Source organism: Phytophthora sojae (genome assembly GCF_000149755.1).
Source record: "Phytophthora sojae unplaced genomic scaffold PHYSOscaffold_12, whole genome shotgun sequence".
Classification (NCBI taxonomy): Eukaryota; Oomycota; class Peronosporomycetes; order Peronosporales; family Peronosporaceae; genus Phytophthora; species Phytophthora sojae.
This window is the reverse complement of record NW_009258126.1, coordinates 1,355,008-1,381,234: the sequence shown is the minus strand read 5'-3', so window position 1 is coordinate 1,381,234 and position 26,227 is coordinate 1,355,008. Positions and strand designations below refer to the sequence as shown.

General features: G+C 53.7%; 13 protein-coding genes across 13 annotated transcripts; 5 read left to right on the top strand and 8 right to left on the bottom strand.

Annotated features, from left to right (window-relative positions):
- Window positions 1–247: 247 nt before the first annotated feature.
- Window positions 248–2,253, top strand: PHYSODRAFT_340669 (hypothetical protein; the record flags this gene model as incomplete). The annotated part of the gene is made up of 2 exons (XM_009538877.1): window positions 248–1,414; window positions 2,020–2,253. The coding sequence occupies 2 exons, from the start codon at window positions 248–250 to the stop codon at window positions 2,251–2,253; spliced, it is 1,401 nt and encodes a 466-aa protein (XP_009537172.1).
- PHYSODRAFT_414704 (hypothetical protein) lies at window positions 2,254–2,898 on the top strand (the record flags this gene model as incomplete). The annotated part of the gene is made up of 2 exons (XM_009538876.1): window positions 2,254–2,521; window positions 2,693–2,898. Coding segments are annotated over 2 exons (474 nt in total), but the record flags the coding sequence as incomplete, so codon positions are not given.
- Window positions 2,899–5,515: 2,617 nt separating this feature from the next.
- PHYSODRAFT_288917 (hypothetical protein) lies at window positions 5,516–6,050 on the top strand (the record flags this gene model as incomplete). The annotated part of the gene is made up of 2 exons (XM_009538875.1): window positions 5,516–5,704; window positions 5,735–6,050. A coding segment is annotated over exon 2 (208 nt), but the record flags the coding sequence as incomplete, so codon positions are not given.
- Window positions 6,051–6,702: 652 nt separating this feature from the next.
- PHYSODRAFT_306711 (hypothetical protein) lies at window positions 6,703–7,080 on the top strand (the record flags this gene model as incomplete). The annotated part of the gene is made up of 1 exon (XM_009538874.1): window positions 6,703–7,080. One exon carries the CDS (start codon window positions 6,703–6,705, stop codon window positions 7,078–7,080), a length of 378 nt encoding a protein of 125 aa, XP_009537169.1.
- Window positions 7,081–7,580: 500 nt separating this feature from the next.
- Window positions 7,581–8,318, bottom strand: PHYSODRAFT_306710 (hypothetical protein; the record flags this gene model as incomplete). Its single annotated transcript, XM_009538873.1, has 3 exons — window positions 7,581–7,757; window positions 7,855–8,075; window positions 8,279–8,318. The coding sequence occupies 3 exons, from the start codon at window positions 8,316–8,318 to the stop codon at window positions 7,581–7,583; spliced, it is 438 nt and encodes a 145-aa protein (XP_009537168.1).
- A 1,068-nt stretch (window positions 8,319–9,386) lies between these two features.
- PHYSODRAFT_528298 (hypothetical protein) lies at window positions 9,387–10,655 on the top strand (the record flags this gene model as incomplete). Its single annotated transcript, XM_009538872.1, has 1 exon — window positions 9,387–10,655. One exon carries the CDS (start codon window positions 9,387–9,389, stop codon window positions 10,653–10,655), a length of 1,269 nt encoding a protein of 422 aa, XP_009537167.1.
- Window positions 10,656–10,738: 83 nt separating this feature from the next.
- Window positions 10,739–12,898, bottom strand: PHYSODRAFT_319360 (hypothetical protein; the record flags this gene model as incomplete). Its single annotated transcript, XM_009538871.1, has 2 exons — window positions 10,739–11,819; window positions 11,985–12,898. The coding sequence occupies 2 exons, from the start codon at window positions 12,896–12,898 to the stop codon at window positions 10,739–10,741; spliced, it is 1,995 nt and encodes a 664-aa protein (XP_009537166.1).
- A 117-nt stretch (window positions 12,899–13,015) lies between these two features.
- Window positions 13,016–14,183, bottom strand: PHYSODRAFT_253665 (hypothetical protein; the record flags this gene model as incomplete). Its single annotated transcript, XM_009538870.1, has 3 exons — window positions 13,016–13,303; window positions 13,370–13,824; window positions 13,904–14,183. 3 exons carry the CDS (start codon window positions 14,181–14,183, stop codon window positions 13,016–13,018), a joined length of 1,023 nt encoding a protein of 340 aa, XP_009537165.1.
- An 889-nt stretch (window positions 14,184–15,072) lies between these two features.
- PHYSODRAFT_356043 (hypothetical protein) lies at window positions 15,073–16,591 on the bottom strand. The gene has a single exon (XM_009538869.1). The coding sequence runs from the start codon at window positions 15,797–15,799 to the stop codon at window positions 15,080–15,082; it is 720 nt and encodes a 239-aa protein (XP_009537164.1). The 5' UTR covers window positions 15,800–16,591; the 3' UTR covers window positions 15,073–15,079.
- A 1,971-nt stretch (window positions 16,592–18,562) lies between these two features.
- On the bottom strand, window positions 18,563–20,866 carry PHYSODRAFT_528568 (hypothetical protein; the record flags this gene model as incomplete). Its single annotated transcript, XM_009538868.1, has 1 exon — window positions 18,563–20,866. One exon carries the CDS (start codon window positions 20,864–20,866, stop codon window positions 18,563–18,565), a length of 2,304 nt encoding a protein of 767 aa, XP_009537163.1.
- A 318-nt stretch (window positions 20,867–21,184) lies between these two features.
- On the bottom strand, window positions 21,185–22,342 carry PHYSODRAFT_528994 (hypothetical protein; the record flags this gene model as incomplete). Its single annotated transcript, XM_009538867.1, has 2 exons — window positions 21,185–22,101; window positions 22,174–22,342. 2 exons carry the CDS (start codon window positions 22,340–22,342, stop codon window positions 21,185–21,187), a joined length of 1,086 nt encoding a protein of 361 aa, XP_009537162.1.
- Window positions 22,343–22,474: 132 nt separating this feature from the next.
- On the bottom strand, window positions 22,475–25,291 carry PHYSODRAFT_340665 (hypothetical protein; the record flags this gene model as incomplete). The annotated part of the gene is made up of 1 exon (XM_009538866.1): window positions 22,475–25,291. The coding sequence occupies one exon, from the start codon at window positions 25,289–25,291 to the stop codon at window positions 22,475–22,477; it is 2,817 nt and encodes a 938-aa protein (XP_009537161.1).
- Window positions 25,292–25,511: 220 nt separating this feature from the next.
- On the bottom strand, window positions 25,512–26,219 carry PHYSODRAFT_529141 (hypothetical protein; the record flags this gene model as incomplete). Its single annotated transcript, XM_009538865.1, has 2 exons — window positions 25,512–26,001; window positions 26,083–26,219. The coding sequence occupies 2 exons, from the start codon at window positions 26,217–26,219 to the stop codon at window positions 25,512–25,514; spliced, it is 627 nt and encodes a 208-aa protein (XP_009537160.1).
- Window positions 26,220–26,227: the final 8 nt, after the last annotated feature.

Here is a 26,227-nt window from a genome sequence, read left to right as displayed (position 1 = left end):
CCCAATACTCAACTCAAGTTAACTGTCCATGCGGTTCAAGGTGTTCATTTGTCGATTAGGAGGTCCACTTTCATCTCAACCAATGTTTCAAGATGGTTACCCTCCTCGTCAATTTATCAAAAAAAAATGCGGTTGCTTCTGTGATAGGGCTGAACGAACTGTATCCCCGCGAAATCTGACCAACCAATGCTCGGTAGTCGAATCTCACTCCTCGATTTGTCGACTTCCGATCAATTCACTCGCCACAATGCAAGAATCCGACACGGAGCTGCTAATCCAGACCAAAGAAGATCATCCATGCCGCCTCCACCCTGAATACGATGTGATATCCTCCACAACAACCCACGATATTTCGCCTTCACCAGTCGTTACCAAGATTTTATTCCTCGACGGCGTGCGAGGAACCGCAGTCATCTTCGTCGTCACGGAGCATGCTGGCTACATGCGCGACCTCTTCATGGGCGCCGTGGGCGTCGACGCCTTCTTCGTGTTGTCCTCATTCCTGCTGACCATGATCTTCATGAAGAAAAGCATCAAGCTGCTGGAAGAGCAAGCGTCCTACCACAAGTGGGGGTGGACGCTGGCCGACTACTTCTCCAAGCGATTCTTCCGAGTCTACCCGCTGTTTGCGTTGCTCTCGTTGGTGTTGTGGCTGATGCCGTTCGAGTACAAGAACCGCTACTATCGGATCACAAAGCCCGAGGACTTCAACTTGTTCCTGACGCTCACGTTCCACCCGGAACACCGGCACTATGTTCTGTGGACGCTTCCGCTTGAGATCGCGTACTACTTCATTATACCCACGTTCGTGTTTGCCGTACTCAAGCTGGGTCGCTTCTGGTGGGTATTATTCATCCCGCTCTACGCCTGGGTCATTTACGAGGGACTTTACTCTACCCGAGACAACTTCCACCATCAACCATTGAGCAAACACCTGCCCACATTCACCGCGGGTTCCATGACCGCAGCTATCTTTGTCAAGGTGGAGGCATGGATCAAGAAGACCGGGTTTAACTTCAGCAAGCTGCCCGTCATTGGACTTCGAGTGGCGGAATCTACATTGGTTGCGCTCTACCTCAGCGTCGTCTTCCGTGGATTGTTCTTCAACTGGTTGGGGATCCCACTACCGCGTCCGACCAGGTACAGTATGCCGTTCACGAGCGTCAACTTGTCCCTCATTCTTGTCATCGAGATGCTGCAGCCGTCCAGCGTGTCGATGATCTTTGAGTGGACAGCTCTTCGATACTTGGGCAAGATCAGCTTCTCCGTGTATTTGCTGCACGTGTTCGTGATTTTCACGCCGCTGATCCAGGAGCAGGCAGACTACTATGACAAGATGTTCGCGGTGTTTGGGCTGGCGGTTCTACTGGCGACGGCGTCGTACTACTCGATCGAGTATCCGTCGCAGCTATTGGTGCAGCGACTTGCGCGTTGGTTCGCTGAACGAGCAGCTCGGGAGCATAATATGGTTCCTTGCGAAGTTGATTTTGACTCGGGCGAGCTCGACACAGCTAGATTGCGCGGGTCTCATAGTGAGTCGTAACAAAGGTTTTACCCCTGGGTAAAAAACCTATTGAAGAAGTGCTCGTCATGGGGCTGCTCGATTCGTACGTTGTTGTTTTCCGTTGAGACTATTACAATACAATTGGGACTCCCAATTCCCAATTTGGGAGGGTATTATAGATACGTACAGTACACCGTACAAACGCAAAGAGTGCTGCCGTGAAATGTGCAAATCCACCATCCTTTCGAACTCCGAGTCGTGACATTGTTAGCATTTTGTTTGTTGAACGGAGGCTTTCCTCCGCTCTTCCACTGTGGAAGTTCCACAAGGCGCAGTGAAGTGATCGATGACGAGGTTCGTATTCTCACTACTGTACCATGTACTTACATGTACCACAGTACAGTAAGATGATCCGGTGCAGAATGTCCTTGGCCAGGCCGTAAACTACCCCACGCTATAATAGCAGATGCAAATGCAGGAGCCCTACAGCCGTTTTATTAATTCTTCTCGACGAGAGCGGGTGGAAACTAATGGATCCGTACGCCGACATGCTCATCAATCCAGACGCCATCACAACCACAAATCCAGACGCCAACATGCCCACGAGCCCAGACGCCACCTTGACCACGGGTCCGAATGCCGACATGCTCACGAACCCGGACGCTGCGGATCTCGCCAGTCAGGTACAAGCAGTCAAGCATAATGTGATCGGCCAGAAGACTACGTTCGTGGAATATGTCGTTATGTAGCATGGCTTTACAAGAACCACGCTGAGTGAGCAGCATCCATTGTATCGCAACGCGCTTTTCGGAAATACCAGACTAGTTTCCCAGTTGCAACAGAAAGTGGTTTGCCGAACGGCACGTCCATCAGATCGAATAAGGCCTACTGGTGTACCTCCGCACGTTCATTTGATGGCATCGATGGAGCAGCAAGCGGCGCAGCTACAGCAGCTATCATTGTCGGTTAGTGAGCTGGCGCCCACTGTGGTGCAGTTGATGAGAGAAGAAATGTCCCGTTGTCGATCTTCTTTGTCGTCAACAGAGCTTAATGCCAGTATATCGCGGGCGCTTAATGACTGTGGAATAGCTGAGCTAGTTGCAGCGGTCCGAAGCCATTTACCCCAGCCATTGGGTTGCACTACAGAAGAATCTCAGGACCGCCTAGATGTAGATGATAACGATGGAGTCCAAATGGCTACACAAAACCTGACTCTTACGAACTCAAGATTGACGCGAGCACCTGCTGATTTTACTATTCCCAGCATGTCGTTAAGGTGTGCTTGGGAGCACTGGTGCTGTGGTGACCCATCTGGGCGAATTGGTCCATATCGCTTCCTGCAGTGGCAGGACCTTTCCACTTGTGGGAAGCGGAAGACGCTCTCAGCCTATCGGTGTATAATGATGGAGATACAAGCCAAAGTTCCGCGAGGCTGCTGGATATCAACCCCAACTGTGCAGCAGGCTCGCGAAATGCTTCAAGGCGCTATTCCGAAGCTTCGTATCAGCGATGTAACACCAAAAAATCGTCAAAGGCGCAAAGATCAGCTCAAATGGTCTACTGCATTGAACGAGATTCGAGAAAATCGCCGTAGATCGAGCCAAGACGCGTAGGTTAGCGTCGAAACACCAACACACGTGCACATAAGCAAAAGATAATTCAGCTCGTCTTACGTCACGTCGTTGATGCAGTTGCCGAGGACGAGGACGAGTTATATGGAGCCTAATGGGCGCTGGTGTAGCCAGGTTGCCTGGCCACGGGTTCACGCTGCATTATACAAAGGCAATGCGCGACGACGCACTACTGCCTGTCGCCTCGAACTTGTGGCTGTATAAACTGCGGTTGTTATGCGCCTGTGTGGTATTGAGTTTCGAGGTTCAAAGTAGTTTTTCTGTGCGTTTGACGCACACGAATTCGTAACGACTCTGCATTTCCACCAGCTTAACAGCAGTTTGTATGGAAAGGTCGTCGCGGGCAAAAAGAATTCGTGTGCGCGCAGGAAACGCAAAAGTTTTGATACAAAAATGAGGTCAGACGCACACGAATTCAAGAGAATCGTGCACTTTCGAGCACTGCACGAAACAGCCCTAATATTTTTAACTCCGCCAGGCATCGCTTCGCCATGCGGTCATTCCTGGTTCGACTTTGGTGGTGATGCGAGCTGCATACTTGTGGAGCTTCGTTCTCGCTTATCACACAGAAGAACAGCCCTGGACGGGCAGAAATGCCGGGTGAAGCACAAAAGTCAGCCGGAGATTTGTCAGGTTTGCCCTGTGAACTTTGACATTCATCCCATGCGGTACATTGTCTTCAAGTGCGCTTCGGAGACGTGCAAGAGGACATGCGACTCAACGAGGGCTCACTGCGAGTGCCCGTGGCGTCTCAAAGTACTATTGTGTGAGGTGACAGATGAGAGCACAATATCACAGCACGGTTCCCACGTCTCTGCAGCCCCTCCGTCCCCAAGACCGAACAAGCTGAACCTGATGATGAAGCGCTTCGTAGTCAAAGGTGCGGAAGCGGGGACAAGACCAGCAAAAAATAAAAATACGACCTAGTTCTCGCGTTCGGACTTCGTGACGTGGATGAGACGAAGTTTCTACGCAGCGTTCAGAACTGTGTCCGTTCCTATCGGCGGACTGCCCTGCACGACAATGACTATATCGACGAGATGGTAGCGCTTGCGTCCAAGCACCGCTACCGAGAGAGTTTAGACGATACAACTTCGTTTGCATTTGGGTTCGACTACGACGAAAAAAAACGAACCCATTCTGGGCCGTGTCGACGGGAATGATCCGCTGGTTGTTGGCTTCGCTACGAAACCTTCGCTTCGGCGCCTTGCAGACGCAAAAAACTTTATTTTGCATGTCGACGCAACTTTCAAGTTGAATAGCAAGGGGTATCCAGTGATTGTGGTCAGACTCCCAGACTTTTGGCGGCAGTTCCACCCAATTTGCTTCGGTTGCCTTTATTTTGGTTCTTATGCAGATCAGGTCCAGGATTTGAACATGCTGATTGTGAGACCGAATCAAAGACCTGAACCAAACAGCCACAGCTTTGGATCCTGGCATGACTGGGTTCGTGCTCCGTTCGGCTTCCTACTCTAGCAACATGTCGTGGTGCTGTATCTACGTGAAAGGGTGTGCATTTTGGCCGGTTACCTTGGCTCAACAGGTATTTTGGCAGTAGATCGTGTTCAAAAGCATTGCATTCACTGCTTACATGGGCTATCACCTACTACACTGTATCGGATAGGTAGAACGAGTCGCCGCAGCAGTCGAACATGCCTCCCTTTCCTACTTCTCTTGACAGCAAGATTCATTATCTCCAATAGCACACGCTGTTCATGTTTCTAGTAGTCCAAATGCAGTTGCTGCAGTGCGTGCATTGTATCCCATTCGCGACTGGTGTTTTTTTAGTCAAAGCAGTGCACACCTGGTTTGGTTTCCGTTCACACTCTCAGCATCGACACTCCACTGTTGGCAATTAGCACATATCTTGTAAAATTAGTTTACCAACAAGTAACAGGTACATGCACTTCAGAATTATGTAGCCTAGCTACGGCATGTGATCGATATGTTTCACTCCTGCTTGACTAGGAGAAATATATAGCGTTTCAGCTCGTAGCGAGGTGCCACAGCCGCAGCACGGCAACAAACTCTCCAAAGCGAAGACGTTGCACTGCGACCAACCTTACCAGCAGACGGAGTAGCAGCAGCAGCAGCGGCGGTGGCGACAGGACTGGCGCGTCTTCGTGACGTCCGACGCAGCCTCTTCCACTGTGCGCCCACCTCGTCGGGCTCCGCATCCTCATGCGTGGACTTCAGGCACCGCCTGACGCGCACCATGGAGGTGTCGTAGACATCTGCCAGCGGGAGCCAAGCTCGCTCACGGTGACAGCCAAAGGTGCGCGCGTTTCCGCTCGACTCGGAGCCCAACGGCGGCGGCAGCCTGAGCACGTGGCAGGAGTGGCGCACGGCGCAGCGGTCAGCTACGCCGACTTGGACAACAGGGCAGCAACGATATATCCGGATACCTGCGTGGACTTGACGCGCTCCGTACTCACGAGGCATGCCTCCGTCTGCACGAGTGCACGTGCATCACCTGTTCTTACCGCGACGGACGGCATCTTCAGCTGCGCCACATCACTTTTCGCGTCCTCGCCCACCAAATGGTATAGCTTGCACAGCGCAGTATGGCGCGCTGCACGTAGCGCGAGGCCGACTTGACCCATCGATTCCATAAGCCACTTCCAAGCCGACTGCTGCTTGTGCTCTCCTGACGCATCTTGCCCACCTGCTGCCCACTACGATGGTGCTGCTGCATCTTCACGGCCTCTCCCATGGCCTCCTTGCTGCTCTGCTGGTGGTGCTTGCGCTCGCTTACCCTGGAGCTCTTCATGGCGAGGATCTTGCTCATCTTCCTCCGCGGTGTTGCAGGGGCAGCGACCCGGGGTGCTGCAACGGCTCGGTCCATGGCGATGTGGCTCGGGCATCACCGAGGCGCAGACAGAGGTTAGGAAGCTTGGGTCGTGGTAGGCGCTCGGCTGAGGTTTCAAAGTGAGGACTGGGACTTTTCCGACTTACGTCGTCAAAGCATGGCAAATGTGATCCAATCACAAGTTCAAAGAAAAAGCACGCTCTGATCAAATCCAAGACCTGTTCTGCATAAGACCCATTTAAAAATCTTCCTTTGCTTCTTCCTCGTGTCGGATCTTCAGCAGCCTCAATGGGAGAAGGCATTGCGGTCTATGCTCGAGATGTACCAGCGTTTGTCGGCAGAGCAAGCAAAACTAACGTACGTGGTGATGGACGCAGATAAATCTCAGCGCGGCGCTTTCAAGGTTATTGCACACGAGATGTTGGCTGAGCAGCCTACATTTATAATGTGTTTTTTCACGTGATGACAAACGTGCGTAAACACACAGCTAAAATGTCGGTCGAAGACAAGAAACTTGTTTTCCGTCACGTTTACCGGATTCACTACGCGCGTGATGAATCAGAAAAGCTTACTCGGATTGCTGAGGCCAAGGAAGCTTGGAAGTGCAACGCCGAGTGCCGATCCTTTCATGAGTACTTCGACAAGCAATGGCTAAAAGGGCGGTACTCCAAGTGGCAGTGTTTTGAAACCAGTACTGGGATGGCAAAAACGAATAACCCTGCTGAAAATTTCAACCGCCAACTCAAAATCAGCACACGATGCGGCGTTTGCTCCGCTTGAACCCTCTTTTCCTCGAGCTGCTCAGGGTGTGCACCATTCGCTCCCTGCTCACCAAGCCTTACGCGACATCAACACGAGCCGCGCCACATATTGTCCGCGAGTATCGAAAACTCTCGTCACAACATCTACTGAGCGTTGTTGCTATCAACGAGTCGGTGCTAGCAGCACAACCTCTTGCAAGTCGGTATTCGATAAGTTTTTTTACAGCGGCATCAACCGTGCAGGTGAACCCAGTTGACAGCTCCGCTACAACGGATCGCGACGTGTTTTGTGTTTATCAGCGCTTACCGATTGAAGATACGCCACCAGCCAAAGAGTCAACTGATGCGGAGACCGAAGAAAAAAACCGACACTGAGTTTGAAGTGGAAGATCAGCCTGGAATCGGGTGGCGCACTTGAGACGTGCAACTGCAGAACATGGTTCAAGCTGGGTTGTTGTGTGCACATTCTAGCTGCACAAGACGCGCTCGGATTGCCTTTTGATGGGACACCGCCGCGTCGACCTACGTTTCCGGACAAACGGCCGAAGAAAAAGCGCGGTCGACCATCGCAAGTGGGCCATGCCCTCAGTCTCGAGTAAATTTGTGCTCATGCTGCGAACTTCATCACGGTGATAGCAATCACTAGGACTCGCGCATTCCTTAGCTGCTATCTTTTGCGAACAAGGATACTGATAAAATTAAAAACTGCATGAATAAAGAGCATTGCATCTGCAAATTAATTGTGGCCTTTATAAATCTACTACGATCGCGATGGTCGAATAGTTCTGCTCGTGTGAAGTGTTGATCAGCAGCATAAAAGTTTTTAAAGCACTGGATGGGAGGCAGTTTATTAGCTCTTCTGGACCAACTCCTAACTAAGTGGCACTAGCTACTAGAGCTACTACGAGCTCGGTGGCGTTTCGATTTTCCTTTTTGGCTACTTGGGGTTGTGTCGAACCAGCCGAGATCTGAAAACAGTTGCGTTTTAACTGGGTGGCGGTCCCGCGATATAAAGAGATCAGAGAAACGTTTTTCTTCTTGGCCCGCGGCAACTACATCGTGTAGTATGTGTCGAGTGCTTAACACGTGTGAGCTGCAGTCGCCCATCGCGTCGGTCACTTCACTTTCAGACGACAGTAAGGCGCTTACTGTAGCTTCGATCTCCAACGCCGCCTCGCGAATTGCACCAACGACAGTACTTCTACTGTCTCCAGTCAAGCGCCAGCCCACGTCACTCATTAAGCAGCTCAGCACGGTAGTCGCACCTTCTGCACTAACAAAGGCCCAGAACGCAGCATGAGCCCTCATATCCCAGTATTCGTGATGATGGCGCGATAGATCAAGAGCACAATGGCAAGCTGGTCTCGATGCTGAATGTGTAGTGAGAGCAAGTAGTTATAAATATACAGCGATATTGGCTCGATATACCTAGTGTGCTATGCACTATGCACGGTATGTGATCGGACCTCCTAGATAATGCGACTTGAAACCTCACTGCGTTATGAAAACACGGTTGTCTTACCGAGTTATCATAAGACAGTCGCCGTACCGAGTTATGGTAACGCGGTCGTACTACCCAGTAATGATAACATGGTGGCAGTGCCGCAGGGCATAGTGGAAAACACCTCCTGGTTCAGTAAGCAGGTCGGTCACCAGCAACGTGTTTGAGCTGCTGCTTCAGAGGTGCCCTCACCTGAGCGTAGAACCCAGCTAATGTATGCGAGAATCTATTGCTGTGCTGTGCCCCCATTGCAAGTAGCGGCACGCATGGTGTTCTGCGTTTGCGCCGGCAGCGGCTAGTAGATTTCTCGGTGCTGCTGTCTGCACGGTAGCTATCTGGTCCAGCTTCCGAGGTATGGAGACGTATAGCAAAAACTTCACCGAGTTATGGTAACACGGTCGCCTTACCGAGTTATGCTCCGAGTTACGGTAACACGGTACGAAGGAAACAGCAGTTACACCAACCATATTGAACCTGCAAATACCGATATTGAGCAAAATTCAGTGAAGACAGGGGTGGCAAATTCGGCAAGGCAACCTACCCCTTCTGTATTTTGTCCGACAGTCTGTAGTTTGCCTATTATATTATTAATAATACTTCTGTCTGTGGATTACACCTTTCCTCCTTCTCGACGTCAATCGCAGCGCCACGCATTCCTGTGATTCCCCGACAAGGTGTTTTGTGCATACAAATCTTAGCACTATCCTCAAATATTTCATGCGAATTGCCTCAAGGTTACATAACTGAGTTACAGTATTAAGAATTGAGGCATTGATTTCTCTGGAGCCGACAGTAGAATCTCGGGACCACTACAGCACTGTAGGTGAGCCAAAAAAAAAACAGGATAAAAGAAGAAGAAGAAAAGTGTTCTCGTATTTTATTCAAGTGACGACACCGGGCCGCCTTCAAGTCGGCTGGATCATTTCGCTGCTTGTCTCCTAGTGCCTTTCCAACACGTGGGGTCGAACAGCAAATCGCACATCCCTCATTGCATCTGTAAAATTTGATTGCCAGGTGTACTTACTTAACTGACGTCCAAGTTGTCGTTAATCACTCCTCAACTCGCCGGGTCTCGATCAAGACAACCAGCCCAATGCAGGGACCCGACACCAATTTACAGCTTCAGGTTATACAAGACAAGGAAGACGGCCCTCGCGAACACCATGCCGCCTCCAAAGTGATGGCGCCTACATCAACACAGGATCAATCACGCGACACCTCGGCCACGAAGTCTTCGTCGCCGGTAGCGAAGATCCTATTCCTTGATGGCGTCCGTGGGGCTGCCGTCATCTTCGTCGTCACGCAACACACAGGGTACATGCACGACGTCTACATGGGCGCGGTTGGTGTCGACGCCTTCTTCGTGCTGTCGTCCTTCCTGCTGACCATGATCTTCATGAAGAAGAGCATCAAGCTGATGGCAGAGCAGGTGTCCTACCGTAAGTGGGGGTGGACGCTGGCCGACTACTTCTCCAAGCGGTTCTTCCGCGTGTACCCGTTGTTTGCGCTGGTGGCGATCACTCTGTGGCTCATGCCGTTTGAATACAAACAGCGGTACTACATGGTAAACCGACCTGAGGACTTCAACCTGTTCCAGACGCTCACTTTTCACCCGGAACACCGCCACTACCTCATGTGGACGTTGCCACTGGAGATCTCGTACTACTTCATTCTACCTGCGTTTGTACTGGCGGTGCTCAAGATGCGTCGCTTCTGGTGGATGGCGTTCCTTCCGCTCTACGTCTGGGCTATTCACGAAGGACTCTACACGACAAGGGATAATTATCCTCGCCAACCGTTGAGCAAGCACCTCCCGACGTTCGTCGCGGGGTCCATGGCTGCCGTCATCTTCGTCAAGCTTGAGGCGTGGATCAAGAGCACGGGTTTCAAATTCAACACGTTGCATATCGTCGGACTGCGAGTGGTAGAAGCCGTCTTGATCGCAGCCTACCTCAGCGTCGTCTTCCGTGGACTGTTCTTCAATTGGTTGGGGATGCCGCTTCAACCGTCCCAACACTATATCATGCCGTTCACGAGCGTCAAGTTGTCGCTGCTGTTCGTGATCGAGATGATTCAGCCGTCCACTGTGTCGTTGATCTTCGAGTGGATCGTTCTCCGCTACTTGGGCAAGATCAGCTTCTCCGTGTATTTGCTGCACGTGTTCGTGATCGCTACTCCATCGGTCAAGCAGCAGACCAATTACTACGACAAGACGTTCTCCATCTTCGGTCTCGTGATCATGCTGGCCACGGCGTCGTACTACCTGATCGAGTATCCGTCCCAGCTACTGGCGCAGCGGCTTTCGCGAGTATTTAACAGGCTCGCGTCCTATGACCACGAGAAGATCGTTGAGCAGAGTGATACCGAATCTGATGAACAATCGGAGCCGGATGTGGTGAAGGAGTCGATACATTTGGAGCAAGGTGAAAAGGGTCCAGCTTCTTCGTAAGAGATAAAATACTCATATTTGTCGATCATAAAAATTAAAGCGTACAGTATTTGGGCAGCATTCAGGGTATCCACTGCATTACATTACTGTAGGGCATAGGCTTCATCCCACAGCTGGAGAGGGAACCGGGTTCTCCAAAATGCTGGCGAACAATCGACTGCTTTTATCAATATCTCCCAATTCTCTTTCGACGCGTTCATGAGAATTGGGGACTGTCCTTCGTCGAATGGCGCGCTGAAGCTATCGATTTCCCCGTTCACGATTTTCTCGAGGTCATTGCAGTACGGAGAGCCACCTGCAACGATCGGGGGCATGGTTTCCAGCATCGATTCGACTAACGGGTCGATCCACGACCAAAAGAACGAAATGTTAGTATTGGAGAGAGAGATAAAAGCCGGGCCGACAATCGGCTGTGACACATTTCGCGGTAATTCACGCACATTAGTGCGGTCGAGGATCAAATACTGCGCGTACGAGGCTTCGAAGATCTCAGGTGAAAACTCAGTGATCGGATTCCCCACTAGTGTCAAGTAATGGGGCTGCAAGCGCGCTAGCACTGGCGGCGCGGCTTGTAGCTGACTGTTTTCGATGTACAGAATGGATGCGGCATGCCATTTCGAGTCAAGGTCGGAGGGTAAAGTCTTCAAATTTGTCTCGCAGAACGAGATCAGGGAGAGTTGAAGGGGGAAGTCGGAGGACTGAAAGCCGAGTGGTAGAAGGCCCTTCGTCATGTTAACTCGGACCACTGAAAGCTCTATCAGCTCTGGGTGGTGAGAACTCGTGAGTGCTGCGTTGTCTCCCCATTCCAAAAGTGTGGAATTGTAGACCTGGACTAAACGCAGCCGAGTGAAATCCTTGAAACTATCGGGTATCTCGAGAGTTGGGCAATGCAAAACTCGGATCTTTACGGCTGAATTGCGGTCCAATTTCTCCCACTCTGTCTGCACTTCGTTATGTTTGCCGGAAATCTTAAGCTCATAACAGTCGAAGTTCACCACAAAGCACGACGGAACTGCACCAGCCATGGGGTGCACTTGGGGGTTGCACTCAACCAACGGTTTCTGGAAGGCGGCGTACACGTGCATCACCAAAACTATGACCCCCCATGCAGCGAAGAGAAGGTGGATATGGTGGAGCAAACTACGGCGTGGACGTGCTTTCTTGCTAGAAAGTTGACGGGCGTGTGTGGTGGTAGGGACAACAGAGCTGCTTCTTATAACGCAAATCGCTGGACTGGTACTTGTAATTTGGGCGTCATCTAACCCTAATAAGTGCGTCGAGATAGGGGGCCCACACAAAGCCGAAGCTTCACTCTTTGAAGTACGATACAGGAGCTCGCTCATATTCATTATGGAGATAATGAGTCCAAGGGAGAAGACAACCCGCATTGCCAGATCTAACCACGACACGACCAAAACGATCTGCGCTTCGTTGAGCATGCGCGCTACCCATTCGTCGTCATCGGTCAACTCAAAGCCAAAGCTCGTGAGCACCACATCGTATTGCTCCACATAGCTCAGAACAATTGTGACGGGCACTCCGATCGCAGCCATTATATCGAGAACGCTATCGCATGCGATTGTTGCCAGTCTACGACGAGCCTCGCCCCGCCAGAAGCACCGCGAGTAAATCACCACAGATGACCAGCAGTTGACCAGCAGCAAGCTCACGTAGAACCGGTTAAGTACTGCGCGTGGCAGATACTTGCTCATTCGGATAGCTTGAGCGGTCTGGAGACAAGTCTCGAGGAGCTCGCGACAGATCAGAACGGTATGGAAGTGCCGTCCATTGACCCCAAACAATCCACGTCGACTCAGCAGTCTGTAGTAAATCTGCACTGTACTACGCCTCAGTGCTCCTTTACTCGACATATTTCTGCTGTCGTTGCTTGGCTGAATATTACGTATATCCATGTTTCTTTTCCGCGGTGAGAAAGCTAAAGTGCGTTGTCGAAGCGACCCGCCAATCATTAGCAGGGCACAAACCCCATGTGCGGCAGCCAACGCGATGTGAACGTAAGCGATAGTTCGGAAATGTTCACGAGGCATTCCAACCTTGTAGCTTTCAAGCGTGTAGCTCAACACGGTTGCATCGAAGTCCCAGTAGAATTTGGCGTAGCTGACGTTGAAAATGCACGCAATTAAGTACAGCCCAAAGAAAATCAACCAGCAGAAGGCATATTGGCGAGACGACAGCGCTACGTAGTCGATTGACGGACGTAATGGTTGACAATCTGCTATCATACCACGCGAGCTCGATCGTTGCGCGAAAACTTCAGAAGCACAATTCATGCTAAATAAAACTCTCTGGCCGACGAAGGACAGCCTTCTCAAAATGACCCACGCCTCATTTTACAGACATCATTGCTGAATCTGATGCAATAGCAGTTCGACCGGCAGCAAGCTCGAGTCGTTCGTGAGCACAACGTCGAAGCGCTGCAGATACAGCTCTAACTTCTCCTCGGCGCCGTCGTTGAGAAATCCGATGCGCACAATCTCGTCCTCCTGGAAGTCCAGGCCGTTCGCCATGTTGGCATCACCCAGTGAGTCGCCAAGCAGCAGAATATTGTGTCGCTTCTCCAGCTGGCACTGCTTCCAGAAGTCCGTCTCCACCAGCGCACTCGCATTCTTGTTCAAACTGTGAATGAGCTGCAACAGAGTAAAACTTGTCAGCTGATAAGCCAAAACCCAACAATCTCGCCAAGCCAGTCGTACCGTTCCGTCAAACCCGACCACCTTGTCGCTCTCGTCAAACCGCATCATGTTGGAGATCACGTGCACATTTTTGGGCGGCGTCTTGGCCTCCGTCTTCGCGTACTCCTTGTCCAGCACGGCGTGAATCACATCGTACAGCCCTGCCGAGAAAATGAGCGTAGGCACGTTCCCCAGCGCCAGGAGGTCGAAGATCTCCATGAACCCCTCACGGAGCGCGATGTCACTCTCGTCCACCGCCTTCTTGACCGCGCTCTTGGACACGCCGTGCTGGATCATGAGTCCGTGCGTCTTGGCCCACCACTCGATCATATAGGGCAGCTTCTCCTCCATTGTCAGCGTCGCCGACTGCTCGATTGGGTAATATTTCTCAAAAATCTCCCGCGCCACATCTTCCGCGTCCGGACCGAGCGCCTCACTCTCCATCAACAGGCGGTGCGTGCTTAGAGCTTGGTCGTCTAGCAAAAAATCACCATAGAAAAATATTCAGTATTGGTCTAGAATATAAGTAGTCAATACTTCAATTTTGTCACGAACCCGTGGGTTTGTAGGCGGGCGTGAGCGTGTAGTCGAAGTCGGCGATGACCACGAGCTTGTCGAGGCGGTCGGTGGAGAATTTCTTCCACTTGCGGGCGAAGTCCACGGGGTCCCGCACGAACATCATGGGCCTGCCCTCGGGCCGGCGGTGCGCCTCAGCGCGCGCAACTCTGCTGTCATTATGGGGAGAGGAGACTGAGGCGGCGGCAACAAGCGCGAGGCCCGCGGAGCTGCAGGCGAAGAGCGGTGAGGAGCGGGAGCAGAGGCGGCGGAGCATCATCCTCGACTGATCGATTGCTGCTCGACGATCGCAATGTGATTGCAAAATGGCTCCACTTTGTGTGGTCCACAGTAACTGAAGCGGAGCTGTTCATCGGCCAATCAGATCGCAGCTATTGCATCACTTCAATTTGCATCCATGTGCCAACAGAATCCACATACAGCGAGCTTTCGCGAGGCCACGGACAAGGCCAACACGATTAACAAGTACCAAAAACAAGACCCCCGACGGAGTGTAGGGATGAACTTGAAAGCAATCAATAACTATTTGGTTTGGTCATATCGTCCAATTGAGTTTTAGCACTGCTAAACTGATCTCGATTTTTTAGCGTGAATCGTCTACGTTTTTCTCCTCGCGCATTCGTTCTGGTTCAATACTTTAGGCTTGCCACGTCCGACCGCTTAGGACTGAATTGTGGTGGTGACAGATGTGGTGGTAATAAATTTGCATTGCATGCACAGAGAGAATATACCGTAAAGTAATCGATTTGAATTTGGGGATTGCCACCCGCCCTGCTGTGTGTTCTTCTTCTCTGATGTGATGTCTTCCTCGGGATTCACTACACTTCGTTTTGCGTACAGTTCTTGGTATACTCGAGAGTTTTTGTCTTCTTCTTTACTCTCCCTCGTTCCCTAAGCGAAAGGCGTTCCCACCTTCACAGTACAACGATTCTTCGCATTGATCTGCATGTTAGTGCAGGCGAGTTTATCTTCGGTGGTCTCATCGTCGGATCAAGGCTGCATTTCCTCAAGGCGCTATATCCTACGGTTCCACAGTGTGTGCGAGAATTGTGTGTGGCTATTGCAACGCTCGCGCACTGTTTCTTCTAATGCCCCAGCTTGAAAGATACATGGTAATCTTTGCGGGAGCGATGGAGTAATGCAGAGTTATTTTAATTACTCTATTAAAATAAGCTGGAGGCTCTTTTTCCACAATCCTGGGATATTAACCAAACTATCCTGCTGCAACTTCGTCCACGTTCGCTCACGGTCGCGTAGTTTACGATCCAGCTGGACCCACCAGCGGGCAGCACTGTCCTGTAGCTTATTGCCTAAGATGTAATACAGTTCTTGATCAGTCCATTCGCCCCGTCCTGATAGTCGTGCTCCTTCGAGTGCCAGGTCAACGCGCGCGATCCACGTCGTCACAGATGTCTGTGGTGTCGGTAAGAAGGATGGCAAGTCCAAGTCTCGAATGGCTCGCCGTCTGTTGCGGTGAAAGTCTCGATCACCGGGCCTCGTAACGGGTTGGCGTCTGGCACGGCGTCCTCCACCGTCGTGGCCGTCGTCAGATTCGTCGTCGTCGTCGGAGCTGCTCGAAGACCCGTCGTCGTTGTCATCATCGCTGTCGTCTCCGTCGTCGTTGCCGTCACGTGGCTGGTAGGCCACCTGCCGAGCTGTAGCCGCTGGGGGAGGGTCCCGTGGTGCAGCGGGTGGCGGTGCCTGCTGTGTCGACGGATTCGTCGTTCCCACCGTCTGCGTATCAGCGTCCGCGGGCGCAGGGGACGGCGCGGGGTTGGCCACCGTGGTGCTTAGCTGGTCCAGTCTCGCATCGATCCTTGCCATCGTCGTTGCCATCTGCTGCAGTGCAGCGGTCAGCGCCGCTACGGGAGCCATCGCTGTGCCGTCGTCGTTGCCGCTAGTTGCCGCTTCGTCGGGTGGCGCGTCCTGCGTGTCGTCAGCGCCGTGGTCGTTGCGTTCGTCGCTTGGGTTGTCTGCGTCGCCCGGATCGTTCTCCTTCGTTTCTTCGTCCTCGTTCTCGTTCGCGTTCTGACCGTCTTGTCGCGCCAGATCCGATCCTCCAGTAGGCACGGGAACAGACGTCTAAGTCTGAGTCGCCGGTTGATTCCTCGTCGCACGGGTCGTGGGTTGCATGACGACCTTCGTCCGAGCCATCCGAGCGTCTTCGGGTGTCTTCGTAAGTCGAGGGCTGCGTCGGATACGTACACTAGGCCCCTGTATGACCACCATGCAACGTGTTTGGTGCCCCACACGCTTGGGGTTTGGTCGCGACCGTGCTGATGCGGTCGAAAGTCCGGATGGCCGACAGTGTCCAAGCGTAAGACACTGTGCCGGTGCGTGTCCGACTGGCAGCAACACCTACTTTATTTAGATGAACTAGCGCGGTGTCAACCACCGACTAACTACAAATACACGTCTACGTCGAACGCGCACGACTCAGTTCCGTAGTCGCTCCTCTAGCCACTCGGGCGTACGCCCACACGCGCCTGCCCTACTCGTCGCAGCCGTCGAAGAACGCGGAAGCCACGTGCTTCCTGTTCGTCACTCTGTTGTCGTTCACGCCGCAGCCGTCCACCGAGGTCGTCGTTAGTGTCCACCGCCGTTTGTCCGTTCACCGCTTGTTGCGCTTGCTGCCAAACGCGCGTTCCTCGGGCCTGCTCGCTGGCCGTCAAAAACCAAAGTGAGCTCCGTCGTGGGGCTCGCGGAGTCCAGCGGGCCCGAAGATCCAGTAGATCCCTCGGTACCGCGCAGCCAATGCCAGCCGGATTCACGTCCCACGCTGCCGTCTACTTCAACGCCGTCATACAGCGTGGTTGCCGCGCCCACCGTCTCGTCCTTCGCCGTGTCGTCGGCCTCCTTACACTGCTATTGTGGAGTCCACGCAACGAGATCCACTTTAGGGAAGCTGCTGTGGAGCAATCAAGAACTCAAGCATTAACCAGCCCATTCTGTCGACACTGCCAAAATATGTTTCAGCATTCATGCGAGCTAAAGCTGGATAGCGATGCAATGATTTCGGTTCTTCAACGACTGGGCTTTGCACCAAAGCCAATAACTTTACCCCGAGTTTGGATTCTACGTCAATAATCAAGTTGCCCAAGTAGATAGAACTAAGTGCATGCAGCTACCAAAACGTTGTGTCCACTAACTAGTTACAATTTTTTTCTTCTTAGGGTAGGGGCGAGTTCAAACAAACTTCAGACATTCGGACCGGAGGCACGACTTTGTCGTTAACAAATGGAAAACGCGAAACGCTACGGCAATCATCGTACAACTACCTCAAACTTTACAAAAACGGCAGACGATGAGCCGGGCGCGGGATGGACAAGGACTGGTCCCCCGAGTTAGTGTTGTGGAAGAAGTACCACAATGCGTGGACGAAGAAAAATCCTACATGGGAAAGCAAAGTGGACTTGTCCTGGCTGAGTAATCCCAAGCGCTTCTTTGCCGAATGAAGGTAGACCGGCATCCCTTTGTCATCACATACTGCTTGTTATGACATACAGGCTAATATTAGCCAATCAATGGCATTTTCACCTGAGCACTTGTCATGGCATACAGGCGCTCCTCGCCTACTACCAATTACGCTCAGTTGCGGACTGACTCGGGCGGCCTCGCCTGCCAGGTGGAAAGAGGAGGAAGCATTAAGGTACTCGGTGACATCGTCACCGGCTGCAGCGAAGGTTGAAGTTTTTGACCACCTCGTAAGCCCACCTCGTAAGCCCACCTCGTAAGCACACCAACATCCGTGACCACCATCACTCTACAGTACCCAACCGAACGTTCATCCAGAGCTGGAAGCGCGGACGCGCCAGCACCGAGCTGCTGTACGCAGTGCCAAGCGGAGCAGACAAGCGAAAATCCCAGACGATGGTATTGCCACCGCTCGGTAAGGACAGATCCTCGCTAAAATTGCTGCGGAGTTTGAGGAAGAAGTGTAGCTAAGGGCAATAGAGCTCGGATACAACACCAGTCAAACAGGCGACTGAGCTTATTGTCTACTTGCCGTTATTAAGGCAGTAGGACAAGCTGACGACTTCGACGAAGAGTTTTACTGCTAGATAAATAGATGCACAGGCTCGCCTTGCATTGCTCCAAGTGTAGATCGAGTTTCAGCTTGTTTGTGAGGTTAGGGTAAATAGGTGTAGGTGGGTTGTATGTGATGACAAAGGGATGCCGGTACCCGCTCACCTCTGTGTTTTTTTTCGGAGTCGAGTTCAGAAAAATGGCCACAAATCTTTTCAATCATTTTGAATTTCGATTTTTTCTGGTGTCTATGTGCTCGCGTGCATTACGATCATATCGCTGACATGTGGAGTTTGGGCTTCGTCCTCTTCGCTATGGTCTGTGACTTTCGAGGATGGTAACACGAATGTGCTGAATTTTTTTTGAGTTCCAACTACAAGATGCCGACTTCGAAAGCTGCCGATCGATTGGGCACACAATTAACCAGGACTACTCTCCGAGCTGTTGCTGTGGAAGGAGTACTTCATAGCATGGACGAACAAATATCCTAACGTCAACTTGGAGTGGATGGGTGATCGCAAGCGCTTCTTTGCTATGGGTACTTAAGGATCCCTATCGAGGTGCAAGAAACTTTTTCGGACGTTTTGCATTTTCGTTTTCAATTTCTGGCGTCTATGAGTTTGCAGGGGCCGATGGTGCTATTCGCTGCGGTGACCGAGTGTCGTCCGATTTCGAAGCTGCTGTAGCATGAGCAGAGGGGGTCGTCGGGCCAGAAGAAGATGCTGTTACGGGGGATTGATGCGGGCTGTGTGTATGAACGGAATGCGGTGGAGGTGAAGGCCCTTGAGGGCGTCGTCGGATGACCACGCCACCATTAGCCGAAGTGATTGAGTTGCGTGCAGGCATCTCCGCCACTGGAGCCATGTGAGCGGGTGTGGGGTCGTGGATATGATGGAAGGATGGAGGAACCTCCGACGAATGCCGACGCGTAGCTGACTGCGGCGTTGACGATGGTAGCTCTCGTCTTGGTGGATGCACTGGCTGAGCTAGAGGGCGAAGAGCTACCATGCCGTTGCTGACCGTCACACGGGTGTTGCCCTGCGGCTTCCTCGCTGTGAGGATGCCTGAGTGACGAGGGTCACGCGGTGGGTTGGGGGCCACCGGTAAGAAGCCCGCAGCGGGGGACTTTGCAGCTCCGTTGTTGATCATCACTAAGTTCCTTCCGCCTCGTACGGAGCTCGGCCGTTGTGTCACCACAGACCCATCGCCATGATGACTGCTGTGGCGTGGAGACGCTACATTTGACGGTGTACCCGCCCTCCGAGCGTACGGACTCTCTCCATGTTGCTGCGAGTGCGGCGGGTGATGATGATGCGGGTTTGATTTCCGTCGCGGGCTTTCGTGAAAGGCCCGTGAGCCAGAGTTCTGCCTGTGAGGCGGGCTAGACACCTCAATACTCTTCCCAGATCCAGCGGTAGAACCCGACCCAGTGATGCGGACATCGCTAACGTGACCTCCAGATCTCACCACAGATTCCTGGCGCCTCCCTTCGCTGTTAGTGTTGCTCTCACGCCGAACGGGGCGGTCGATCAAGGAGTTGGGACTGTTACCTGACGCGGGTATTGGTATGACACGATTTCTCATAATGCGCTGGAGCTTTCCATCCAGAAGGTAGTAGGACGCCGTGAACCGGTTGTACGCCTTCTTGGCCAGCGCCGACTGCACGTCCTCCCTACGAAGACCCAATGATTCCAGCTGATTCAAAACAAGTTCATGCCGAGCCTTAATTTCCTCAGATTTTACACCTTCGCCCACATCACAGCCCGACAGCTCGGGGGTCTGCACACCAGCCAGCCACGGGTGCTGGCGGATCTTGTCTACCGTGTAGCGCTTTTCCGGGTCCGTCTCGAGGATGCGCCGGATCAAATCCTGCGCGTTCGCCGACAGGAACGTCGGCATCTTGTAGTTGGCACTCAGAATCTTCTTGTATAGTAAATTCGTGTTGCTGTCCTCGAACGGGAGAAATCCACAGACCATCGCGAAGAGGACGACGCCCAAGCTCCACATGTCGGCGACAGGACCGTGATACATTCGTCCCTGGATCATCTCCGGAGCCGCGTAACACGGCGAACCACACGCAGTGCGTAGCAATCGCCCACCGTCGTGAATATTACTCAAACCAAAGTCCACAATCTTCACCAAGAGATTCGAAGGAGGAGGCGTAGACTGTTGTTGCGGTTGCCGGTTGTTATGGTTGTGATTGAGGTTCGACTGGAGCAACAAGTTCTCGGGTTTCAGGTCTCTGTGGGTGATCTCGTTCGAGTGCAAGTAGGCGAGGCCGTCCACGATCTGTCGGAAGAGGAACGCGGCTTCAGGCTCACGGATGCGGTGGTGAGCCACGATGTATTCGAACATTTCGCCTCCGTCTACGTGCTCCATGATGAGGAAGATGCGGTCGGGCGAGTCGATCACTTCGTACAGTTGAATCACGTTCTGGTGGCGATTGCGCTTGAGGATTTTGATCTCTCGAGCCACGCGCTCCACGTCCGCCGCCTGGACGATGCGCTTCTTCTCCAGCATTTTCACCGCCACCTTCTCGCCCGTGAGCAGATGCAGTCCGAGCTTCACCTTGCCGAACGTCCCTTTCCCTATCGTCTCACCCAACACGTACTCGCCGATAACATCACCATTACCGTCTCCACTACTTGAGTTAGCTGCGGTCTTTGCTGTTGCTGCCGTTGTAGATGAGGTCGATGACGACGGTACTGCTGGTGGGTCTGTGACTCGCTCCGGGGCTCGTTGTTGCTGCTGCTTTTCGTTGTCTTGAGGGGGTTTCGAGACGCCTTCAAACTGCTGCTGCTTGTGCCTGGGCGAGCTCTTGTCGGGGATGCTCGTCTTGCGTACGGGCGACTCGGGCGCCTGTGGGATGGAGGGGTTCATAACCGCGGCAGTTCCTTTCGTGTTGTGCGCTGTCATCACCACTCGGTCGCGTCGTGGGAACTCGGCAAGTGTGGGGTGCGGGGCAGCGGCCTTAGTCGGCGTTCATGGGCCGAAGACAGCGATACGCGTCTGCAAGTGCGCACAGACTGAGCCCGCGCCAGCAAGCGAAAGGATCACTGCTCTACGTGCGCAAGACTGCAGCAAAGCACACAACGCCACAATCCTGCAGAGATAGACAAGCAGCACGGCGACAGCAGCCAAAAATGGCACCCCAACCACCATGCAGCCAGAGCTCAGGAGCTCTTCTCCTCTCCTCATGCTCTTCTCCTATTAATACGATGGATGGATCCCCCTCTACTGTTTCTTGTCGGCCGTCATCTGCTCAATGAGCATCTGCACGGGCATGAGGCTAGCGTCGTTGGTGAACACCACGTCGTAGAGCTCGAGGTACTCATCTAACGCCTCGTCCACGTGCACATTGAGGAAGCCGACGCGGATGATCTCATCTGCGTCCAGCCCGTCGGCCATGCGCACGTCGCCCCGCGAGTCTCCGAGCAGCAGCACGTTGCGTCGCTTGTCGAGCTCGCGGTCCTTCCAGAAGGGCGAGTCCAGCAGCGCGTGCGCCGTCTTGGTGAGCGGGTGGATCCCTTGGCCGTCGAAGCCCTTGATGCGGCCCCGGGCGTCGAATCGCATCATGTTGGACACGACGTGCACGTTGTCGGGCGTGAAGAGCTGCGCGTCGGGGATGTCGTCGGCTGCGATGGGCCCCTCGCTGCGCTTCTGCTCCGCTGCGAACTCCTTCTCGAGCGCCGCGTGGATGACGTCGTAGAGGCCCGCGGAGAAGACGAGCGTGGGCACCTGCTGGTCGTGCAGCAGTTTGAAGAGCGCGTGGAAGCCCGGGCGGAAGCCCAGCGAGCCCTGCGCCACCGCCTGCTTCACCTGGTTCTTGGTGAGCTTGGACTCGACCAGCAGCGAGTGCGTGCTCTCCCACCACTGAGCCATGAAGGGGAACTTCTCGTCCGCCGACAACGTGGACGAGATCTCCACGGGGTAGTACCGGGCGAAGAGCTCCTGGTGGGCGGCCGCCACCTCCGGAGACAGCACGCTGCTGGTCATGAGCAGGCCGTGGCTGCTGCTCTCCTGCTCCAGCGGCTCCGTCGGGTCGCTGCGCTGCTTGTAGTACGGCGTCAAGGTGCGGTCGAAGTCGGCGATCACCAGCAACTGACCCGCTCCGTCGCGCGTGAACTTGTTCATCTTGCGCGCGAACGTGTCTGCATCAGCATCAGTTGCAATGGTTAGAGAGGACTGTACGTCCTAGCATTGATGGGGACGGGGGGCTGTACCGGGGTCTCCGATGATCATTCGAGGGGCGCGCCGTTGGTGCCCGTCATTGTAGGACAGCGCGACGATGGAGGGGGCGGAGGCCGAGGCGGAATCGGCGCTGCTGGACAGGAAGATGGAGGCTCCTGCGGCAGCGCAAAGACCGGGGGGCACGAGATGTCGCCAAGCCATGGTCGAAACGGAAGTGACCGCGTCGTCACTCGGGGACGTTGATACGTGAGTGCTGGAGGATCGCAATCAGTTTTTCGGTTTTCGGTGATCGAGATGTCTCAAGAGTTTGTAGGGGGGGTTTCATGATGCCAGCTACAAGTTGATCTCCTCTATCTCTTCGCCTCTGCGTGTCGCGTCCTTTTGTCGGCTCGCTAGGATTGCCGCGGAGAGGCTGCGCTTCGAGCCCACGGCTGGAGACGGCGTGCGTGACGGCCGAGAGGTAGCGGGGCGTGACGATGGACGCGAGCCAGCACCCTCTTCATCGCTGCCGACGCGCAGGCAGGCCGTGTCGCTCACGAGCTGCTGGCAGAGCTTCTCGATGGATCCCAGCGTCTTCTCCAGGTCGCGCATCCGCTGGGTCTTGAGCCGATTGCTCTCCGCCAGAGCCTCCAGTCGAGCTGCGACGTCTTCGTCCACCGTGTGCCGCAGATTCTCGATCTGCGACTGCTGCAGCTCCACGCGCCGGCTCACGCGCAGTCGGTCTTCAGCTTCCAGCAGCTCGCTCGCTACTTGCCGCTTGACGTGCCGTGTCAGCTTCCGAGATGCTGTTTCGCCTGGCAGTGGCCACTGGCTGCCAGTTCTAGGTGACAGCATGATGAGAGGGTCGACCTTGGTGAGGTTGACTCCGTTGTTCCCATTGCGAATCTCGGACACGACGCGCTTCACATCGGCCACGAGGAGCCTACACGCTGTGGTCAAGCCTTTCGAGAACGGGTACTTCCGTAGCTGCTCCATCTCGCGTCGCGCAGCTTGAAGTGCTCGCTCCTCGCTCGGAGAGATGTCTGCGTTAGCGTTAACCACGTCTCCAGATTCATCCCAGCCCATGGCGTGGTTGTGCGCGGCTGTCGCTAGCTCTTCGTCTTCTTCTTCCTGCTCCGTGATCGTCTGCATGTACGCGTCGTTGAGGATGGCGAGGAAGACGTTCACCAAGATGAGAAGCAGCAGCAGATAGTACAAAATGTAGAAGACGGGTCCAGCAACGCGATGAGAGTCCGCCATGCCAGCGTAGTCCAGCTCTCCCGCTACAGCCTGAAGCAGCGTCACAATCGCTAGTCCAAGCGAGCTGAAGCCACGCACGTCCAGTCCAAACAGCAGCAATCCGATCTGAGCGAACGCGCAAATGCACACCAAGAAGCACACGAAAAACCACGCCAGATCGCGAGCAGCTCGGCCCAGCATACGCAATAGGAGGCTCATGCGCTTAGAGATAGTCGTGTATTGCAAGAGCTTCGCCCAGACCAGAGCAGCGTTGATGCTCTCAATGACACTTTCAGCATACAGCACCGTCGCCAGCCCTTGCAAATTCGGGATTTCTTCCAGCGTTGCCGAGGTGATCGCTTTCGACGCCTTGCCGCTCATAGTGCCATAGGCCAAATCGATGGTGTAGAGCCGAACGGCGATCGTAACCGCGAAGACAACGAGATGCAGCACTGTTAGGATGTTCCACAGCGACGCAGTCAAGTATCCTTTGACGCCATCTCGATGCATATCCTTCACCATGCGCCACCACTGGATCAAAATGTAAAACACCAAGAAGCCCTCCAGTGTAATGCGTCCGGTGCTGGCTGACGAGTACCGGAATAGTCGTAAAACTGCATCCGAAAGCTGCACGAAAGCCCCGCCCGATGCAGGAAACTCGACCACAATCTCCACGATGTTGAAAAGCTGGAGGTACGCGTTGTAAACCGTAAAGTCCACGATCAACGCGCGTGTTGGGAGGTCTAAATACCGGTCAACCCTGAGCTCCGCTAATCTCTCGCGCGACAGAGTTCCATTTAACCCGAGATCCACGACGTAACCGGACCCTGGAAACGACACATCGGTATATCCCCGAACTGTCTGCGCCTCTGTGACCTTGGCGCTACTCCAATTATATGCGTGTACGGCTGATGGAGCCGCTTTCCCTTCACCGTTTGGATTCGGGTCGGCACACAGTTTAACCCCCACGGGCTCCTCGTAAATGCACGCACATTGTACCACGCATTGTGCTGTACACTGCGATGTGTAGCGAAATTTATCCACGCCAAACGCCTCTCCACATACACGTTCGCAGTCCGAATAGCACGTTTGCAAGTGTGTGTAGGCTTTCGTAACGCCGCTTGTCTCGAGATCCGTGAAAAACAATCGCGCCGTAGCGTAGCTGATCGACGCAACGATGTCTGCGCTGTTGAGAATGAGACCGTACCCCTGTTTCTCTTCGACGCTGCTATCGAATTTTCCATAGCAGAACGGGACGATCATCTCGTACTCGGGGATTTGGCTGAGCGATGGGCACGATCCAGCTTTTACGCGTAGCGTCCTCAATCGGACGCCACCAAGCAGGCGATTCGAGCTCGATACTACGCTGCCAGCTTCGGACGACGTAGCCGTAGACGTCTCATCATTTGTCTCCTCCTTTGATCCGTAGACGACATCGGCGAAAGGCCCCTGAAGGAACGCCCACATCTGCGCTTGGTCACGGATCGCCGTAAAACTGGTTGGCAGTGAAGAAGTATCGCTATCAGTAGTTGCTGTGGTTGTTGAAGACGTAGTGGCGACTGTCGGAACCGTGAAAGATTGGTCGACTAGAGCCGTCTTGAGTCGATTGGCGAAGTAGAAGGCCTGTGTGTTCTCCTCCACTACGGTAGTAGCCAAGATGAACAGGATGAGGAACACTGCATAGCTGGACGCTTCCACCAAGCTCCCAAACGGCACCGGGTTCCTTGCAATGCGCTTGATTTTCTCGTCGCGCTGGGCTTGAGTCGACGGATCAGCTGCAGCAGCAGAGCTGTGTGGGTCTGGAGTTGTGGGTCTTGGCGACGTCGGAGCAGCTAGTGAGAGCTCGGCGCTCTTGGGGTCGCTTCCTTCCGCCTTCGCATCCTGCTCCGGCTCCGCTCCCGAATCATCGCCAACGCGATGCCGTCGCAGCATGACGGCGACCAATTTTACAGCCAACCTGAAGCACGACTCTCCGCTGCGACTACTGCACGAAAAGGCACTTGTGAACAGAGCGACCCGTCAAGCAAAATGCACAAGAGGAGATATCCTGATCACGGAGAAGGAGAGCAAAATATATACACACAGTAGTGGATCTACCTCCCCCTGTTCGCATCTAGAACGCACCAACACGAAGCTCTCCCCATCCATCCCCTTAAGCCTTCTCTGCACTGCCAGGGGCATTCCCAGCGTCAGTCGAAGGAGTTGGGACTGGAGACTGCATCTTGGCTGGACTAGGGGTTAAGATCACGTCCTTGAACTCGACGCGCCGCTTCTTGGCGGGGGCAGAGGTCGAGGCAGAGGCAGAGGCTGCTCCTGCCAACTTGGACCTGGCCTCCGCCATGAGCATGTCCTTGAGCAGCTGGAACTTGTCGTGCTTCTGCTGCGTGAGGCCCTGCAGCTTCTCCTCCAGCTCCTGCAGCTGCCTCTTGGACGTCTCCACGACGTCTTCTTGTTCTTCTTTCTTCTCCTCCTTCTCCTCTTCCTTCTCTTCTTCTTCCTGCTTCTCCTCCTTCGACGGCCCCTTCTCTTCGCTCTTGCTCTCCTCTGCGGCCTTCAGTGGCGCATTCTCGCTCTCAAGTCTCCGGTGCCGGATGCTGATCATCTTGCGCCAGTTCTTCTGCATGCAGCGCCGCCGGATCGCACTGATAAATAATAAAAAAACACCAGAAATTAGCCATAAACTCTAGCATCACACTTCTCGCTCAATTCTGCTCGGAATTCACCTGCGGATGGCTTCATGCTTCGCGTCGCGCAGCCTCATAGGCGCCTCCAGTCGGAACGTGTGCGGCAGAATCGCCTCCAGGTCTCTGGGCCCCGCGAACGGCGCGCGCGGGTTGCGCGCATACGGCCTGCCGCTCATGGCTAAGA

Excerpts from the sequence above, each read along its gene's own strand:
- PHYSODRAFT_356043 (XM_009538869.1), bottom strand. The coding sequence starts at position 15,799 with ATGGCTCCCGTAGCGGCGCTGACCGCTGCACTGCAGCAGATGGCAACG.